The sequence below is a fragment of the Desmodus rotundus genome, chromosome 5 (assembly GCF_022682495.2).
Source record: "Desmodus rotundus isolate HL8 chromosome 5, HLdesRot8A.1, whole genome shotgun sequence".
NCBI lineage: Eukaryota > Metazoa > Chordata > Mammalia > Chiroptera > Phyllostomidae > Desmodus > Desmodus rotundus.
Window position 1 is genome coordinate 29,541,721 of NC_071391.1, and position 15,038 is coordinate 29,556,758.

Consider the following 15,038-nt stretch of genomic DNA (forward strand, 5'->3'; position numbering starts at 1 on the left):
ATGGCTTTCACTGAAAAATGAGAAAAACGCCTGACATCATTAAGTTAGTGATTAGATCCCTGTATTTGAGTGCTGAATTTTTTCTACCATATGATACTTGGCCCATAGATATACCCACCCGTTCCCCAAGTATTAACAGAACGCTGTCTCTAGGGACACTTTGGAATGAATATTCCTGAACAAGATGGTGATAACAGAATGACGCGTCAGCACAGAAAAGCGCGTGGCTCAAACTTTCGTAAGAGCCGTGCTTAGCACCGTTTTCCTGCCACACGGTAACTGAGCAAAGGGTGAAGCGGTGTGCGGGTTGTTCCTCTGCTAAGCAATGACAACCACAGTACGTATAAAAAGTATTTCCGTCCTGACGTGTCCTTAGACAACACACAGAAAGCCTTGGGATTCAATGGAATGAAATACAAAATACATTTTCTCAAGTGGCCTGCCCTTCTCTCATGCCTTCTGAGCTTTGAAAATGGACTTTTTTTTTTTAAATCAAGGGCTTTTTTGTAGTTGTGTGAGAGGTGGAGGCAGATATGGAAGAGACAAGGCCAGACTGTGGGTAGTGGAAATACATTGTTAAGTAAACTGTGACAGATGACATCTGTGCTTCTTACATTACCTTGGGATAAGTCAGTCTGGCAGGTGTTCCGTTTTGGGCCAGGAACCCAGCCAGTTTTCTGCTGAAATGGGATTTCAAGAGGAGCCTGATTACTCAGAATTACACTATCTCTCATCCCCAGACTGAGGAAGTTGATGGAGAAGAGGAAGAAAGTAAGAATGGTTTCTTAGAACTGCATTCAACTCATTGTGTGGGAACCAGCTCAACATGAGGGAATGCAAAGAGAACTAAAGCCGGACCTGCCATTTTATCACAGCTGAGTCACTCTATCAGGACATCGGGGGAATAAATTAATCTGAATGGATCCACTGTGTGTTCTTTCATGGTATCTTGATTAAAGAAGGTGAGGTGTATTATCCACATAAAGGGCCACCTATTTGGTTTTCAATTTTCCACAATTCCCCTCACAGCAAACAAAGAGCTGTGAGGAAACACTGAAGGTTTCAAAATGGACAGTTACTGTTGAAATTGTTCGCTGGAACATGGTATCTCAACACAGGTCTGCTTTTCTTACTCTCTTTTTTCTTTCTCTTTTCTCTTTTTGCCTCTTCCTGCTTTTATTGCTCCTCTTTATCCTTCTCTCTTCTTTTTTTTTTGATACAAATAGTAACTTTGCCAGAGCAGAAATAGCCAGTATTTTTAACTGAATGCAGAAATTTGCAAGCAATCTGTATTTTGTAATATAGCCCTATTCTAAAACACAAATGAGAGCACATGAATTTCAATTTCCAACAGCTACATATGCTTCACGTGCAATGAAGCTACTGCCGTAGAAACTATTTACTTTTTGTATTTGATGTACGAAGCTCTGATTTAAATCATTAGTGAGGCTCAGATTATGTTTCTCTCTTCCGCTGTTCCTGAAATAAAACACTTTGTGAAAAACTCATTTAAACAGAATGAAGATATTTCAATGACATTTCCCCAACATAGTATGTAGGAGACTAGAAGAGACTTCTGTGGCCAAATAATTTGGAAAATTCCAGGTCAAACAAGATCTCATTATGGAGCTCACTAGTGCCTTTGATATACCACGGTGCATTGCCAAACTCCACACAAGGAATACAGCAAGCTGTATTTCTCAAACTAACCTAACCATGGAATTCTTTTCCCTGCAGGGCATCTGGGGGTGTTAGTATTTCATTAAACATTCTTGGAGCAACGCTGGCTTAAAGAGTTTCAGAACATAGCATTCTAGCTGGCAACGGTACAAAAATAGCCACTTTGCACATTTCCTACATTCAATTACAACCCCCTAACTAAACAGATAGTAATGTTCCCAAACTCTGGTAAACTGTAAAGGGGGTTTAAAGCTCTTGTGAAGCCCCCTTCCTTGTTTCCAGTTGAGAGACGAGAACTTGGAGTAGGGAGAAGAGCCACAGAGTGATGGTCTTGCCATTTTAAAGGGAGTTTCTATCTCATTCTACCTCTTCTAAACTGGAGCATTGGAAAAACTTTTCCAAAATCCCTTCCACAGTTGCTTCACCACCTTCTCCCTCCCATCGTTTTCCTCCCCTTCTCAAGGACGGTGGATGGCTACATAGGGGACAGTCTGGTGGAGAAAGGGATTTTACCCCCCAGGGGTAAATAGCTTCAAGGAGCAAGATCTCCTCCCTCTGCAAAGTGCCCCCATTTTCAGAGCACATGTCATTTTAGATAAACAGAACAAGGAAGAAACTCTTTATACCTCAGTTACCCACACTGAAAATCTATTCAACAAAAAATGACATAACAGACATAGATTTAAAAGTTGGTCCTTGTCTTTGAGAACAAGTAAAGCCCACAGGGACTAATAGGTATTTAGGCCCCAAAAAGTAAACACTTCATTAAAATGTATAAAAATTCTTGGGGCATCAAATTATTTTGTCAATTTTACCTGGAATGAGAAAGGCCAAGAAAAGCTTTATATCAGAGGCTGCACAACCCAAATTTTCAAAGATGAAAAGGTGTGTAAAAGCAGATTTAAAAGATGAGTAGGTATAAATATGGTGAGAAAAGCAAAAAACACAGGGCATAGAAGATCCTTATGGCTTTGGGGTTAACAGGCATCTTTACAATGGATACCCCAGAATGCCTGGGTGAGTCTGGAGGGCAGTAAAGCTGGGAACGACAAAACAGCCAGAACCTGGAGGCATGTGTGAAACATAAATGAGTTGGGGATTCACCCTTTTATGTTAAAGGGAACCCCTATATAATTTTCACCAAAGTGGAGTTGCATTTGGGCTGATGATTCCGGTAAGAATAATGTTTGTGGAGAATAATGTCGAAAACGCATGGGTCAATAGTGTCAAACATCAGAAAGTAGCCTCACAATCTCAGGACTAAAACAATGTATCTGATTCCATAATTCATTCATTAGGAGGTTAAAGGTGACGCTGGCCAGAATTCTGACTGTAATGCATTAAAGAAAATGAATGGAAGTGATAACTGAAGGGAAAAGGATTAAATCAAGTGTAGTTGCCCCAGGAAATACATTTATAAGAGAAAGATTAAAGGAACACCTTACTCCAAAGTAAGTCCAGTCAAAAAAGCATAATTGAGTGAGAAGAACATTGTTCACATCAATGTATAAAACTACATTATTATCTATGGTTAATACTTTATTCATAAGTTAATTTCATCTTATAAGTTAATTATTCAATTAATTTATAAAATAAGTAAGAAATACTATAGCAAGCAAGGCATGTAAATGATCCTTAATAACAGTCCTGTGATTTTATTTACTTATTTTTTATTGCATTTTTTTCCATTACCATTTTTCCCACTTATGCTCTCCTTCTCCCATAATTACATTGTTTTAGATGATATTAAAATGCCCTTGTCCCTTTAATTCTTGAGTGGACTAAACAAAAGAAAGCTAAATTAAATTGTTACTGGCTAAGATACCTTGACAGGCTAAGTTTAAGTTTGCTGCCTTTAGCAGACATAGAAATTCCAAAGCTGTCAGAAAAAAAATAGTTGTATCTGTGCTCATCTAAATTGGCAGTGTTAAGTTAGAGCGTCACAGGGAGGAAGGCAGAAGATGGGAAATCTCTACATCTGTGCCATGTAGTGCCGATCAGCCACAGTCCTGGGTCTTCTCGGTTCCGGCCCTGGAGAAGGAAACCCTCAGCGAGGGGCCAGCAGTCCTCGCCGGCCCTGTCTACTCCATGTGATGGGCATTACGGTGGCTGCTACTTTCTAAGGACTCGCCCCATGTGTGTGAGACATACTTCACCCTAATATCTCTGATGTTAGACTGAATGGTGTTACTACTTACTATAAAACAAATTAGTATTTTTTACAGTTGCACTAAAACACATATGCTGGGAGGTAAATACAGACATATAATCAAACACACTTACAACCAAGAACTACTTAACAGTCAAGACAGGTAGCCAGAGTTCTAATTCATCCCGGCCACTGTTACACCCAGGATCTGCACAGGGGTGTGATGAATATAGATCCTAATCTGCCAGAGACTGACTCAAGGACTCCGCTGAGTAGAGGAATGCAGAGTTGGACAAAATTGGGTTGGAATCTAACCTCCTCTCCTTTCCTCAGCAGGTGATTCAACTTCTAAGCTTCTGTTTTCTCAGTAAGAAACCTGCCCTGCAGATGGGGAGAGCACTTGGAAAGTAATGCTAGGCAGATTAGACCTGGCCCGTGGCAGGCAGTCCAGTGCAGTTCTAATCTCTGTGGTAGCTTGCCTTCCCGTCTTTACAATCCTCAAGATCTCGTGCGTAAGGCGTCTTATCTGTGAATGAGGAGCCATAAAGCAATGACAACAGACTTAAGTGTCTTCAAAGCCACCTTTCAGGAAGTTGATATATTATCCTAAAATGTTAGATACTGCTCAGCGGAATTAAGTGACACTTTATTTGCAATGACTGGCTCAGTTTTGAATCTCAAAACGAATTACAGAACTACAAATTTTTTCATAGGATTTTATAATGAATTTCAATGATATTGAAATAACTAAAGGTTAGACTGATAAGAGATTTACAGAATGAGTTTTGAAATTCAAGAAAAAGACTAAGTGGTAGGAAGAAGTCTGGCCCATTTTACTTACTGCATCATCCAGTAAGTTTCCTGTACTCTTTTTTCCAGAAGACTTCGATGAAGGGGAAGGGGAAGGAGAAGGGGCGGAAAGTGTTTCCTCTTGTTCAATCTCTTTTTCCAATTTTATCAAACCAGGAGGCTCCACGCCATACCTTTGAAAAGACACCAGATCACACATGCATAACTACAATGACCCACTTGCCATATGTTACATTTCATTATGAGCACTATAGGAACAAAGCGGTGATTTTTTAAAATAACATTAATTTGTCCTGGCATGAAATGGAAAGTTCTTAAGTGGCATTCTTTTAAGTGGAGGAAAAACATACCTGCTCTGTGTGTGTACACATATACACACACAGACATATAACACATAACATACTAAGATTAAATAAAACACTACATGTACTATATTAATGAATCAAGAATACATAACCATACAAAATTTAGTCTTCAACTTTCATGTTTACTAGCAAATGATATTAGTGCTGTAAGTGAACTGCTATTTTGGATACAATCTTGTTAAAGATGGAAATAAAATCAGTCAGAGCCAAGTTTGAAAACAGCAATCCCCCAAAATAAACATTCTTAAATGATTTAACAGAGAAGAAGTTCACTGTTAAATGTAGACCTCCTATGGGCTCTGGAATAATGGACCATGGATTAGACAGGTTATTCTCTTAAGAACAATATAATGAAAGCACGTTTAGTATTACTAGGAAAGAATATGAACAGAGAAGAAGGAGAAACAATTTAAAGTAACATGTTAAAATTATTCATTGTAAATTATAAATGCCAAGAAGTTATACAAAAAAGAGATATAGTTGTTATCAGCATTCTTACCATTCCCGTAATCATGTTTTTGTTTGGCTAAACTTAAAATCAGTTTGGTTTTTTAGATGTACATCAGTTACACCCAGGTGGGGAGGCCAAAGACAACTCCAGACTTTAAGAGCCAAGAAGGAGCTTAGGGACCACCTAGTTCCACACTCTCATTTGTACAGGCAAGAATACAGGTCCAGAGAACGTATACAACTCCATAGAAGCGGGACAAAGATGTAAATTGAGGTTCTCTGATTTCAGGACTGAGACCAGTTTTCTCTGATATTTCAATCAGAGGGAAAAGTCACAGGTTATGGATAATCTACAAAGTAAATAATCTATACATAGAGAATATAAATATGTTGTCAATATGTCTAGTATCTTAGATGAATAATATATTAAAACAGTATAAATGTAAAAGCTTACATTACTATCTTGTTCTAATGGCTAGTTATTTTACCTGTTCAGCAGATATTTCTAGGGAAAGGCAATTTCCTCTCTCCTGAGGTTTTGTTCTTGTAGAGGTGCTCAATTAGCTCAATTCCTGGCCTTTCTCCTTCATGACTCATTCCTCTCCAATAAGTTAAAGGATTTATCAAATTGTAAGTCTAAGAATAAAATGAGCATGTTTGACTCAGTTTACCCTTCTTCTTCTAGGGAAGAAACTGCGCACGGGAGGTCTCTACAGGAACCTCCACCCTGACTCATCTTTGCTTGCAATTAGGTGGTTAATTGGCCTAATTCTGCAGTTCTGTTCAAGACAATAAGCGTGTCTCTCAACTTGGTCCTTGTTAATGACAAACTGGCATTTGATGCTCCATCTGCCACTCATTGATTTTCTGTCTTCAGAATTTAGATGGTGAGGATAGGTGTTACGTGTCAGGCGCCCTTTTAGTGCTGGAAAGCGTCAGCATCCAGTACAGAAGGGTTTCAGCGGGAACAACTCAGCTGAACAACCGCTTTGTTGAGAACTGCCTCTACTGAATGCAGTAACTTTTAGTTACAAAAATCACTGGCTGAAAGACCAGACCCCATGTACCATGCTGTACTTTAGCCTTTTACACCTTTAGCCACACAATGGGGCATCCGTTGAAACATGGGCTAGACTGCAAATTCTCTAGCGGTAGAGACCACTGTCTGATTCTCAGCATCCGCAGAAACTAGCGTGCATCCTGGAACACGGTAGGTACTTACTACTGTTTAAATGGGGTGGGGGAGGAACTCCTGTATTCTCATTTAACAATAATTTTAGGCTCTAAGTATGTACTTGGCTGCAGTGTTTGGGATCTTTAAGTGCATATCACTTTAATAAAGCATGTCAATATTAAATGTACATAAATGCTTTACCAAACAATGCTCCAGATCAGGGGTCACCAAGCCCCAGGTACTGGTCCATGGCCTGTTTGGAACCAGGCCACACAGCAGACGCTGAGTGGCCGCCAAGGAGCAGAGCTCGGCTGGCATTCTGGCCTGAGCTCCGCCTCCTGTGCCCCGGCCCCTGCTACAGCCACGGAAGACCTGTCTTCCACAAAACCGGTCCCCAGCACCAGAAAGGTTGGGAACCGACGTTCTAGATGACTTTAAAACCTATCCAAAACTAAGATGCGTTTTTTAACTTTCCAATACTCACTAATTACACTGAACTCAACCCAGCATTTCATTACCATTGACAAGAACCAACAATACTCACATGAAGATGTTGGCATCATTCCTCCCTGAGGTGGACTTGAGCTAACTGTGTCATCACCTACTCTTCAAATTGAGCAAATCACTTAACCTCAAGGAGTCCATTCCCATCGCGAAAGTAGAGGTGAAAACGGCCTGCCCTGGCGGCCTGACGGAGCAGTGGGGCGCGGACCGCGGGAGAGCATTAGAGCAGCAGCTGCTATTGGACAGCTGCCTGCGTCTGGCGCACTGGGGCATCGCCACACAATTATTTCTGGGCCTGTCTTATCTCCATGTAACACGGAGACTCTAATTCTTGTATTCTAATATGGTTAGGAGGAATTAAAACAGTATCCACGGCACACCTATCACAACCTCTGACACTCGTCATGACCTCTGAGATGGCTGTTAATTGACGTTTCAAATGATGCACAACCAGAAAACTGCAGCACTAAAGTACTTTTGCCAAAGTGTTTACTTTTAAAGCATATTATACCACCAAAGTAATATAACAGCATCAAAATTAAGATTTAGAGTAGTATTATTAATCTTGTTTATAGTAGTATTGTTTGTAACCTTTACAAAAAATAAAATAAAATGTACTCCAGGCTCTCTTTGAGTCAATGTTCCCAGAGGTGTGGAATGGCAGAAATACCTCAGCACTGGAGTGGAGCAGACCAAGTCATAAATCCAGCTTTGCGACTAACTCACTGCACGAACTTCAGCAGGCAACTCCTTCTTACTTTCCCCAGACTTAGGAATTCTTAGTTCTATCAAGGTATAAAATTTTATGTTTAATGTTCTTAAGAGAATAACATAAACTGGGCAGTGCAAATAGAGGAATTTAAAGCACTAGAAGTCACAGCCAATTAAATATCAATCCTAAGTGAAAACATCATATTTGAAGTATAAAGTAGGTCAATTGGAAAATATGATTTCATTCGTAATTGTAGGTGGATTCATGCCACCTTTCAGGAACAGGTTACATATTTTTTTCTTTTTTCTCTTTCCTTTACGAAGTGAAATAAATATATTATTAGAGTGACAATAGGTTTCACTCAATGTCTGATACAAAATAGATTATGTTTGGATGAAGTTGGTAACACAGTCACACATGGAACTTTGCCCTGGAGATTTTTCTTTATCTGGGAATGCTGAAAATTAGCTATGCCACTGAACACAGAAAATCAACACTAAGCCCCAAATCTCTGCTTACATTGGCGTTTGAATACTTCAGGCTGCCTAAGGTACAGTCAGCCAGTCCAGAAATGCACACTTAAGTAGGATTCATTGGCTTCCTGTCTGTCTGGAGATGTCAACAGGCCGTAAATCATGAAATTCCCCTGGGTTAGGGGCCCGCACCTGCAAGCCAACTCAGTCACCAAATAGGTCTTTTAGTTCTGCTCCCCAAAAGGCTGCTTCATTATGATTTCTATGATTAACTCTATACCCCTTCACATTTCTAGTCTGTCTATGAGGTTTTCACAAATTTATACTATTTTCTACTCCTTTCCAACTACAAGATTTTAGAGCTTTGGGGGAGAGGGGGCTGTTGTAGCTTTCAAACTGCGTAAGTGTCTAACTAAAGCAAGAAGCTTGAATCCACTAAGACCAAACCCTCACATCTGTGTATATCCCAGTGATAAGAAAGCAGGGTGGGTACTGAAAGAGCAATATGTGTTTTTGTCTCATTAAAAAATATTATGAAGTGCTAGGGAAGGGTCTTATGGGTAATGACTTTATGATGAGATTCTAAAAAATGGACTTTTCATTTTGCTGGCATGTGACACACTTTTGAGGTTGTTCTCTAGATGAAATAACTGAGCCCCAAATGAGAAAATTTACTCAAACTATTTAGGAGATGATAGTTTTAAACTAAAGACATTGGGAGCTGATTTTAGTAGAGTTAAAGGAACAAATTTTAGAAACTCCTCCTGTTTAAAGTATGTAACAGGTAGGTCACAGATTCTTGCAAGATAGTTTTTGCTCCATTTTCATTCTGTCTTAAAGTAATTTAAAGATAGATTTAGATTTGGAAGAAAATTTCACCCATGAGAAAACATGTAATATTCTTAGTAGAGTCAAGTGCTTTAACTAAGATGAATTCATTAGTAAGTCTTGTATAAAAATATTTTTCTTTTAAGTAACATCTCACTGGGCCATGGATTGAACTAGAAGACTAACAAAATTATTTCTAAAGTAAATTTTTTTGAGTAGCCATGAATTTTGTTAAAAATCAAGGAAGTTCTCAGAAATGAAAATATAAAAAGCTCCACTATGATGTGGGTTATTGATTATGGCCACAAAACCAAATATTAAGTGTTTTACTTTTATTGTAAAGCTAACCTTAATTCTGTAGTCTGTAAAAAAGTTGAATTCATAGTAACTTTTATTTAGGAACAAATATCAAAGCACTGTCACTAAAAGACTGTTGAGGTTTTATTGACCTGCCTTTGCTGAGTGGTTTACTTTTCAGAAGGCAAGCATGCATATTTATACCCAGAAACTGACATCGTTTCTGCAATATTGAGGGATTTCCCTCTCCAGGGATGATAGCTCAATTTAGTTGAAATCAAAAGGAAATTTTACCCATAAGAACACAAATGAGTGGCTTCATTCTCCCCTCTCAGAACTCAGAGAAGCCCACAGCTCTCAAAGGAGCTTCACTGAGTGTTCCCAGGCAGGAGAACAGGGCAGAGGATCAGAAATATTTTGCCAGTCATAGCCAAAGTGATGCTGATGCTTTTAAGATGATATTTATGTAATTCGAGAAGGAAATGTTTAGAATCAAATACACAAAAGGCATCATCGACCAGTAATAAAGTAAAAACTCACAAGGTTGTATTGGGAACTTTGTTATGCTCAAAACTCTGCTGTGTGTACAAATGAACGTTGTGATTCTTAGAGTTCTCCCCAAATCGCTTTTAGTTTTGGCTAAAACTGTCTTAACAATTTATGTAATCCTGCATGGAGGGGTTGGGGGAAGAGGAAGCACAAAATAAGGATTTAGATATAAGTTCAATATACATTAAAAATGTAGGAGTAAAATGAGATTAGGGGATGAATTTTCCCCTTTTTTTCCCCTTGGACTAATATGCTTCAAAATAGAGCTAAGGGAGAGAGATTTGGGTTTATTGGTTTGCCATTTATAAAGTACAACTGAACTGTTAAAACTAAAATCTTTACAGTGTGTAGAGACAAACTTCAGTAGACACTGGTACTTAAATGTTCAATCTATCCAATTCACATTCAACTGTTTAACCTTACGATGCATACAACAAAAGTATAACACCCTGAAAAAATCTCTTAGCATATTTTCTCTTTTTCAGTGTGAGTGTGCAATACTTCACACCCCTCAAGTAGATGAAGAAAATAAAAAGCAAAACTTACAAACTGAGTGTTGTAGAGTAAGGGTATCTTACTCCTTAGGTAACTCCTTCGTGAAATTAGTAATAGTTCCTTTGTAACATGAACAAATACTGCTTTTGTCAGCTGGCATGATCATAAACACAGAGGGAAATGGAGCAACCCCTTCTTATCCCAAATAATAGTAACAGTAATAATAATAGTAGAGGAGGAAATTTTCGGAGGTGATGCATATCGTTATGGCATAGATTGTGGTAATGTTTTCACAGATCTATACTTATCTCCGCACTCATCAAGTCATATGTATTAAATACAAACAACTTTGTGTAGGTCAATTATACCTCAACAACAGTGTTGTTTTACAGGAGTAACCCAGAATCACAATTTTAAAATACTTGGGGGAAAAGACCAAAATGTAGAACTCTTCATATGATGCTTCACCTTGAAACTGACCAGACCATTATGATTCTATTTCATTAACCAAGACTTTAATTTGCTTTATGTACTATGGCAAGGGGCAATTTATGCCAGATACAGAGTTGGAGGGAAGATGATTCCTAAAGGGGTTTTTGTCATTGGATATTATGCCTCCTCCTTTGAAGATTCAATCATAGTCAAAATATTCAATTTAGTAGGATTTCCAATCAAAGTGTTCAGGTAACAAAAAATATAATGACAAAAAAATAAAATAAATCCAGAAAACACGCAAGTAACATAAACTATACAGAGGAAAATTCCCAACTAATTTTGTAGATAATGCAACTCCTCCTTATCTCTATATCACAACTTTCAGATCCATGATGCTTATGGATTCACATAGTTCAAATATTAAAGCCACAATCTGGCACTTTAGAATGTTCTGATATAATGAAAACAAGGAACTAAATGAAAAGCTCTCTGCCTAACCTGTTATGTACGAACACTAGACCACCCATGTTTCTCTTACTCTAGCATTTCTGTGGCAGCAAGTCATTTATCGAGATTTTAGTGTTTGTGTTTTCCTCCACCACCCCTGTATTTTCAACTCCCCCTCTTTAGGGGCTATCTGCTGAGGCCTTGCTATTCCTTTGACTCAAAACTATTTGTTCTGTAGGCCAGAAGCCCCAAGACTGGTGGAAGGGAGGCTTGGCAGAGTTCTAGAAGCAACAGGTACCTTTGTCTTGTTCCTTCACAGAACCCAAGAAGGAGGCAACCCAGAAAAGAAAGGGAGTTCTAAGTAACAGCCGGACTCTGCGAGCTTGAACTGCACCTGAGCAGTCAAGACCTGAGTGGACTAGAGACCAGGGAACCCTCTCCGAAGGCCTTCACACAGTATCTAGGAATGATGTGGAAGAGCACAGAGAAAGCTCAGAATGTCTCAAATAGATTTGTTCACTACTTGCTGAGTGGAACATTAGTCATATTTAATTTGAAAAAAATTTAATTAAAGAAATCATTCTTTCACCTAATTATTGTGGTAAAGTAAAATGCATACCTGGTATACAACTTATTATAATAACTTCACCTATGATGTTTTAAAGAACTTTGGTCCTTCATTTTGATTACAGGTTAATTTTTTATTAGATTAAATATAGGTCTATCTATTGGCAGAAAGTTTTTTACCAATTGCTGTAATTTGCTGATGCGCACACCTGTATTTTCCTTTCCTTGATTTTCTTTATAAATTTCTCTTTGCAAATTTATACCCAGAGTTAGCTCTCATCTTAGCTTATTGGTTAATCTGATCTCAACTCTACAAGTATGCCCAGAACTGGATGAGAAAACATCTTCTAATGTATTCTGATTTTAATTTTGCATAAAGACTTCTTCAAAGATTTAAAACTTCGTTTCTGATATTTTTGGCTTTATAGAACTGTCAGAATCCCTGCTTGATAGTTTGCAAAAACACATGAAATAAAGCCAGCTAGCTAATAAAATCCCTTCCTCTGCTTTTTTAAATATCATTATGATTTCCACAATTGTTTCTTGTTCATTTTTTGCCAGAAGACAAATTCCCAAGATGTCTCTACATAAGAATTATAATATTCTATGTCTTTCTCTAATCAAAATATGGAGAATAATTTAAAAACTATTTCCTCATTCAGTAACAGAAATGAAAAAAGCTGAGAGATGAGGTGGCGAATGGGGGAAAATGAGGAAAAATGAACAAAAGAGGAGGCTAAACATTATTAATAAAGAGTAATGAGGGAGGGATAAGATGAAGGATTAAAGAAAGAAAGTAATGGGACTAGACTCTCCAATAACAAAAGACCAATCGTCACACACAACTTTACGTACAGGACTCTCTCCCAACCCCCACGAAAGAGCGGCTGAGACAACAGAATCACAATGTTAAGAATATTGGAGGCATGCGTCTAGTTTGAACAGCTGTTCTTGAGATGTTGCTACTGGTCATATTTGCACGAACAGCTTTCTCAACAGGTTCAACACTCGCAACAAAAGCCATCAATGCTTCTCACATGCTTGGACGCTGAGATGGTCCATGTCTTAACATAGTAGCAGTAGGCTGACCTACCTGGCAGCAATCCGGCCCAGCTCTAGCAAGCAGAGACACACTTCTCTGGGTTGCTTGTGGAGGACTGAAAGACAAGATAGAGGTGGACACGTTTATGACACAAGGGATTGTAAAGCAGCTCAGCGGTGAACAGGCTTGCTACTGACCCTCTCATCCCTCCTGCTCCCAGGAAATTAACTAGTCTTCATTCTAACATTCAAACAACCAGCCTACCCCACGGAAGACTTCACGTTACTGAAGTCCCAAAGCAGTGGTCAAAACTCTCTGTCTAACTCGCCTCCCCAAAGCCATTAGTCTCAGGAAATCTCTACCTGTGTAAATCTCACCCTAAATTTATTTTCTTTGATTAGTTAATTTCAGTAAGTTGATATTGGAAACATATGTGTCTACAATTATGACCTAAACACTTGATGGGTATGTTAAAACAGACAGCACACAGAAGACTATGGGACAAAGATGGGTCTTTTTAAAATCCTAGGTTTACTTTCACTAGTGATTTTAGCAGAAATATCATAATGAAAAGAATACAAATTACACATCACAGTTCTTTGTTACCCTTTAAGCAAAGATGTCAAGTGATACCTTGAAATTTAATGTCCTCTCTTAATAAAATCTAATTAAATGATAATTTAGAAAGAAACACTGACTGGATTTTATAAATATAGAACAATATATAGCATCAGCCAGCTTTGCTCATAAAATGAGTAAATTAGAAGACTAGCATTTGCATTAACATTTTATTTGAATATAACATGATTACTTAATAAATCTTTACCAATTGTTTTGGTCACATTCAGTAATGCTGACAAATACTACTTGCATTTATTGAACCTGCCAGAGGAATATGTACTGCTTATATTTCTTTTTAAGCTGTGATTAGAGAATTTTTAAATGTTATTTTATACAACATCTAATAAAGACAACAGATATTGGAAAAATACCACATTGAGAATGGTCTTTGCATAGACATGGCTAATATCCTGATTAATAAATATATCAGCTTATTGAAAAACTTTTTAAAAGTTGCAATGTTGCTTTAATTCTTAAGCACAGAATTTTATAATTCAGTATCCCAGCATTATTCCACTCCTTTAATTTAAACATCTAATTTCTTCTTTATACAGATTAAGGTAGTGGCAATATTTGGTCCAGGGTCACCAGAATGGAATTTTGGGGAGTGTGTGGTGATTAGAAAAATATTCTTTTCTTAGATTTTATGTGTATGATTTCACTTAGGTTTAAACAGACACAAAGTTTTATCTTATTATAAAATGTGACCTTTCAAGCTTTTAAAATTAATTCTAATACCATCAGCAATGTTCATTAAAGCAGAATTTATTAGGGAATTATAGAATATTTATAATCTTGGTAACATAAATTATTGTTTCATATAATTTATGAAACTATAATTTTATAATAGTTTGAACTATTATTTTAGTTTCACATAAATTCTAGTTTCAGCTGACCCTTAGTAAATTATCACAAGCCCCTAGTTGGGAATACTTAAAATTAATTTAATTAGAGGGCTTACAATAAAGATAGTTAATACCTACAATGTCAAATGCACCAGTAGTTCTCTCTGGCTTGAATGACACAAACTTCACAACTTTTGCTATATTAAATCAATTCAGCACAATGTAACTCGCGGACTGTCATATCACATAGGCATCAGTTACAAACAGAAAACAATAACAAACATCACAAAACAGAAGCAAACAAATGGAAATTAATCTTCTTGTTTAACTAATTTCTTTCCATTTGAACTTTTTTTGGAAAATTCTGTCCATAGTACCAAATAACAAACAGGAGTTTTGAGTGAGAAAAAGAATACACAAAACCTGAGGAGGAGAAGAGTTTTAAGGTCCTGCCTAATATTCTCATCTTCAGTGAAAGAAAGCTGTGTGAAGCAAGTGGTTAAAGCAACAGCAGCTTTGAATGCAATCTCATGCATTTCGTGATGAAAACAATGTAAAAATACAAAAAGCTTGGTGCACCAAACAAATTGTGACA

At 37.6% G+C, this 15,038-nt stretch overlaps 1 protein-coding gene across 5 annotated transcripts in view; it reads right to left on the minus strand.

Moving 5' to 3' along the window:
- Nucleotides 1–15,038, minus strand: part of GAS2 (growth arrest specific 2) — a 115,609-nt gene that overhangs the window by 49,879 nt on the left and 50,692 nt on the right. For all 5 annotated transcript variants that reach the window (XM_053924380.1, XM_053924381.1, XM_053924379.1 and 2 more), the window contains exons 5-6: nt 13,029–13,092; nt 4,671–4,812 (exon numbers count right to left, since the gene is read on the minus strand). In XM_053924380.1, the coding sequence (XP_053780355.1) occupies nt 4,671–4,812; nt 13,029–13,092 (206 nt within the window). The remainder of the gene's footprint in view (nt 1–4,670; nt 4,813–13,028; nt 13,093–15,038) is intronic.